At 40.3% G+C, this 5,620-nt stretch overlaps 1 protein-coding gene across 1 annotated transcript; it reads right to left on the bottom strand.

The window, feature by feature from the left end:
• Nucleotides 1-2,464: 2,464 nt before the first annotated feature.
• Nucleotides 2,465-5,372, bottom strand: LOC111152067 (cholinergic receptor muscarinic 2). Its single transcript, XM_022510358.1, has 2 exons — nucleotides 5,344-5,372; nucleotides 2,465-4,256 (listed from the first exon to the last, which is right to left on the bottom strand). Exon 2 carries the CDS (start codon nucleotides 4,207-4,209, stop codon nucleotides 2,809-2,811), a length of 1,401 nt encoding a protein of 466 aa, XP_022366066.1. The 5' UTR covers nucleotides 4,210-4,256; nucleotides 5,344-5,372; the 3' UTR covers nucleotides 2,465-2,808.
• Nucleotides 5,373-5,620: the final 248 nt, after the last annotated feature.

Genomic DNA, 5,620 nt, shown 5'->3' on the forward strand with positions numbered 1-5,620 from the left:
GAGGGGGAGGCTATCCTTGTGAGCTGTTTAGCAGCCTCCCCGGCCTCTATCTACCAGGATGTCCTTAGCTCCCCCCAAGTTGTGACCACCAACAATGTCTCCACACATTGTTAAATGTCCCTGGGGGTGCAACATTGTTCCTGCGTGAGAGCCACTGAAATAGACAAATCCAGCAACAGTTAATGCAAACCTTTGAATACAACCTCTGTGTCTTTCTAATCATCTGCCATGTTCAGTATTTTTTCCATTTCTCTGATTCCAGTTGGCAAAGTTTCCATGATGTGTCAGTCTATAGTCACATCTTTGCTGTGATGCGTGATGGTTTCTCTTTCAGCAAGGTTGTGGTGGCTATGGCGAAGACCAAGAACAGAAAGAAGGAAGGGAAGGGTACAATGGCAATGAAGAGCAAGAGGCAGTTTGATTCACTGTGAGTTGAATTGTTAGAGTGGACCAGAAAAGACACAAATCCAGACTCCTGAATCCTTGAATCCAAAGAGTTTGTCCCAACTAAAGCTGAATCTACAGCATAAAAGGACAAGTTAGTAAGTGAAAAATTCAGCCAGTCAGTTGTTTCATGTACAGCAAACCAAAGAACCCAGTGGCTTGATGTCCCTTCCATTCAACTGATTCACTGATTTGAAGAAATAAAATAAAAGTTAATGTGGATTTAAAATTGTAAACATCTCAGTAACTGTGGAGTAAAGGAATCTGTATGAACTGATGGTGTATGTTTATACCCAGGAGATTTGTAGGGGAATGACTGAAGTTATTCGAACAGAAGTTATTTTTATAAAGGGTAAGTTACACGCAACTATTGTTGGCAATTTGCTTCTTAATAATGCTTCTTTTTTGTTGTTGTTTACCTTGTGCTTTTTTTTTTAACTCTCAAAATTGTTGAGATGCCTTCGATGAGGCAAGTCACACAAAACCGCTCTAAAGTGCTAAGGTTTAATACTGAAAAATTAATCATGCTACTCATATGTATATTACTGGCCAAGATATCGTAAGGCCCATAGATCTAAAATGTGAAATAGGAAATTTGAAGTTGGTTTTACAGATCTGATTTCTATTGAGTGGGCCATCTTTAGAAAATCTGATTTTAAGACAATAGCACATAAAGAAAAAAAGTTGAGGGATTAAAAAATAGCTAAATGTGAATCAACACAATCATATATTTATTAGGCATACCAAATAAAAAGTCTTTATGTGGACAAGAGTCTATATAAAGCTACTATTTGGGTAATAGTTCCTGATCTGACTTTTGATGGTCTAGAACTAAAGAAATAATGAGAAGTGACACAGGCACAGCTACCGATTTTGCTGATTTTCAGCAAATTCAGCTGATTCTTCAGATTTTGCTGATCTCACGTGGCCTCCATTTGTTATCCGCTACATGTCTGCCACAAAGATTACTATACTTCTATGGACAGAATTTTGAAGTTACAAAATTTTAGGGAGAATTGACAATTTGAGGAAGATGGAACAGGTGGTCTCGGGAAATGTTTTTTAATGACTTTTTCTTTTCCAATGGGACACGGGATGGCTATAAACAATCTCATTTGACTATGAATTGAATATCACTTGATAACCGGCATTGAAGAGAAGGCCTTATTCTCTTGGGACTGACCCAGAAGTCACTGGTGCCACAAGAGTACGTTAATCCTACTCAGGATTCTAAACGAGTAAAGTAGCTTCGTCCTGCTGACAAAGGCCAGAAGTTCATGTTTTTCAAGTTAGCATTACATACATGGGTCAGGCAAATTCCGGTTGAAAGGGAATGCCCTCTCAGCCTTTGATTTGCCTTTTTCAAAATTCATCTGGCCTCGGTAAACTTCCTCCAACTAAAAAGGACTACTATTTAATTTGACAAAACCTCAGTTTAAAAAATGACTTTGGTTTCTCAAGCATGTTTATGTATTAGGTAGGCTATTCCATTCACAAAAGGAGCTTGTTTAGGAGAAAACCCGATTGGTGAAAACATTTCACCTAAAGGATCATAAGCAAACTAAGTGATTACAGGCTTTTATACGCCCAAAGAATGCAAATGACACAGTGGGCAAGGGTGAAAGGCCCATTTTCATGGCTGTGTCTGGTTGTATTTAGTGGAAGTCCTGCAGATTTTTGCCCTTACACAATGTAAAACAGGGAAGTACAAAAGCCGATGCTATAATGAGAAAAATAATGATATGATCTAGTTACGGTTTTTGTTTGTTTGCTTTCTTTTGATGGTGGGAAAAGGGAAAGGTGAGGGGAAAAGAGCATTTAGTATGTTGTAACTCTCCAAATAAAACTGTAACAAAAGAATAATACAGCTTAGCACTCTGGAGATCTTTCTACATCCTGTTTTGACTTTCTTCACTTTTCCATTGTGTGATGCCTATTTCCTTATGTGTAAGTCTCCATGTTAGCTTGTAACTGTGGCATTTCATCCTTGTATGGACACACAGGAACAAAAAAAAAAAAATGGAAAAAAAAAGCGAGGTTATTCTTCTTGTGCAGAGATAAAATCGTAGATTCAGAAGCCCTTCTTCAAGAGAGTACAAGAAAGCGTAGATTGTCCCTTAAATCCACAATTCCAACATGTCTCTTTCATGGTCTCACTGCTCCTAAACTGACAGCGTTTATAAGGTGCGGGTTTCTCAAACTGGAGCATAGGCACAATAAAAGTGTCACTGTTAGGCTCCTTAATTGCACATTCCATAATAAGACTATAAAGTGCAATGGCAGAGAATTTAAAACTGGGAGCTCTTTTATCCCCTTGCTTTCTCCCAAGCTCCCCTGACCACCTTCCTTCTCCACAAAGATGTTTTACCTTGTAGCGCCTATGTTCTTATAATGACACATGAGAAGATGTTTAAAGGTCTTCTTGAAGGTGGCGTTACAAAGTGCATAGCAGGCAGGGTTGATAGTGCTGTTGATGTAACAGAGCCAATAGCCAATTGTCCACACTGTGTTGGGGATGCAGGGTGCACAGAAGGTGTTAATGAGCACCATGACATTGTATGGGGCCCAAGTGATGATGAAAGCCAACAGAATAGCCAAGATCGTCCTGGTCACTTTCTTCTCCCGGGAGGGAGGAGGCTTCTTTTTGGCGGGCTGCTTAGTCATCTTCACAATCTTGCGAGCTACAATGTTCTGCTTTTCATCTCCGTTCTGACCTGCAGAACCAACGAGCTCCACAGTGGTATTAGTTGGGATACACAAATCACCTTTTTGGGTCTTGGTGACAATTTTGATGCATGTTTGCTTAGAGTTCTCATCTTTGGAATGACCCAGAGAAGTGGATACTGTGTTCTCATCCTGGGTGACTTCATCATCTCTCATGTTAGAGGCAACGGCACTGACGGAGGTGGAATCATTGGAGCTCTCTTTCTCCTCTCCCTGGACACAGTTTTCGGTCACTGCATCTCTGGGGGCTTTGCCATTCTGGATTTTGTTGTGCTCCAGGCCATCATCACTGCTGGGTACATTGTTGTTGTTTGGCTTCACTATCCTGCCTTGTACCAGACTGGGAGAAACTGGGTCTTGGTTGGCCACAGGCTCCTTCTTGTCCTTCTTTATCCTGCTCTTGCTGGCTCGGGATATGTGCCAGTATAACACAGTCATGATGATCACAGGCAAATAGAAGGCCGCAATGGCAGTACCAAAGGTGACAGCAGCGTTGGAGAAAAACTGAATGTAGCATTCCCCATCCTCCACAGTCCTCACCCCTACAATGAACTGCCAGAAGAGAATGGCTGGGGCCCAGAGGATGAAGGAGAGGACCCAGGCAGCAGCAATCATCATACCTGCCATTTTCGTGGTCCGCTTGACTGGGTAGGTGAGTGGTTTTGTGACGCAGAAGTACCTGTCAAAGCTGATAATGAGCAGATTCATCACGGACGCGTTGCTGACCACATAGTCCAGGGCTAGCCAAAGGTCACATACCACAGGTCCCAAAGGCCAGTAGCCAATCACAGTGTAGAGGGTATACAAGTTCATGGAGAAAACACCAATGATGAGGTCAGCACAGGCCAGGCTGAACAAAAAGTAATTGTTGACGGTCTGGAGGTGGCGGTTGACTTTAATGGAGACCATGACCAGAATGTTCCCAATGATGGTTACCAAACTGAGGGATCCAGCCACAAGGACAATAAACACCACTTCAAATGTCTTATAAGGACTGGTCAGAGCCAGGCCACTGTTAGAGGAGTTTGTTGAGTTATTCATTTTGTGTTCTCTAATCAGTAGCCAAGTAGCCAAATACACATTTAAACCTGCAGGGAAACAGAATAAAATGAACAAATATAATATAAACATTGCATTATAAGATATCAGCTTTCTTCCTTTTGAACCTCAATTTTTTCTCCAAAATCTTCATTCCTTCTCCTCTATGTTTATTGTGCCTATCTGCCTCAATTCCCACATAAAAGGCAAAGACTGGAGGACTCAAAAGATTCTTTCAGGTTGGCAATGTATTTGAAGTTTGATAACATTTTGTATGTGTCCAAATCTAGATATGAATATTTGTCTATCATTTGTCTAAGTATACTATTTTAAAAATTTTTTTAAAGATTTTATTTATTTAGAGAGCATGAGTGGGGAGAGGGGCAGAGGAAAAGAAGAGAGACAATCTCAAGCAGACCCAGTGTTGAGCGCAGAGTCTGCCGTGGAGCTCAATCTCATGACCCTGAGCTCATGACCTGAGCTAAAACCAAGAGTCGGGTGCTTAACTAACTGAGTCATCCAGGTGCCCCTGAGTATACTACTGATGAATTAAACTCAGTGAACTAAAATTACACCTAAGACTTTCTGAAGCATCAAGAGGTTTCTGGTATGTACATAAAAATTAATAAGGAGGAAGAAAGCATAAAACTTAAAATATTGAGTATGTGACTTTTATAGTCAATAGCACCTTTCCACCTGGAAGCTTTAAGTATCAGTATCATAATGATACTGACACTGATACTAATAAAGGTAAGATAATAATTCATTAGCCAATACCCTTCTCCCAAAGACTATTGCTTTTCTCTGAGCTCTATTTTACACTTGTAGTTAGCATCACATACTCAACATTTCCAATATTCTATGCCCTGCAAAAGAAGTTATTTATTAAAAGCATATTGACAATGATTATGTGAATTTTCTGAATGTTTTATTTTTTCAAGTCACTACCAAATTTATCATTCTACTGTTCTTCCTGCCAAATCTTTGGTACAGTCAGGCTAGGATTTATATTTGTTTGTCAGAAGAAGGAACTGAAGCCCAGAAAGAGTCAGTAATTTATATAAGGTCACATATCGAGTCAATCACAGAGATTAAGACTATGAACAGAATTTACTCATTCACTTTGTCCTCACATACCTACTGAGCAACTTCTCTGTATTAGGCATTTGCTATAGGCTGGATATTCAGTGATGATTAAGACAAGATCCCAGCATGGGAGATGTGTGTGCTCTGGTAGCAGTCACGGGTTGCCAAAGAAGCAATTATGAAACGTGAGTGTCCTTTCTGCTGCCAAACCCTGCTGAGTTTTAATAAACGCATAATTACCATTTTTCAGCCAATATCGCCCAAGTCTAGTGACAGACTGCATCTTGGAAGTTCTATTTCAGTTATAGTTACACAACTGTGCACAGAG

This window comes from Enhydra lutris, unplaced genomic scaffold (assembly GCF_002288905.1).
Source record: "Enhydra lutris kenyoni isolate GAN:26980312 unplaced genomic scaffold, ASM228890v2 scaffoldscaffold27, whole genome shotgun sequence".
In the NCBI taxonomy this organism is placed as follows: domain Eukaryota; kingdom Metazoa; phylum Chordata; class Mammalia; order Carnivora; family Mustelidae; genus Enhydra; species Enhydra lutris.

Bases quoted from the DNA above. Each gene is read 5' to 3' on its own strand.
- LOC111152067 (XM_022510358.1), bottom strand. From the start codon at position 4,209: ATGAATAACTCAACAAACTCCTCTAACAGTGGCCTGGCTCTGACCAGT.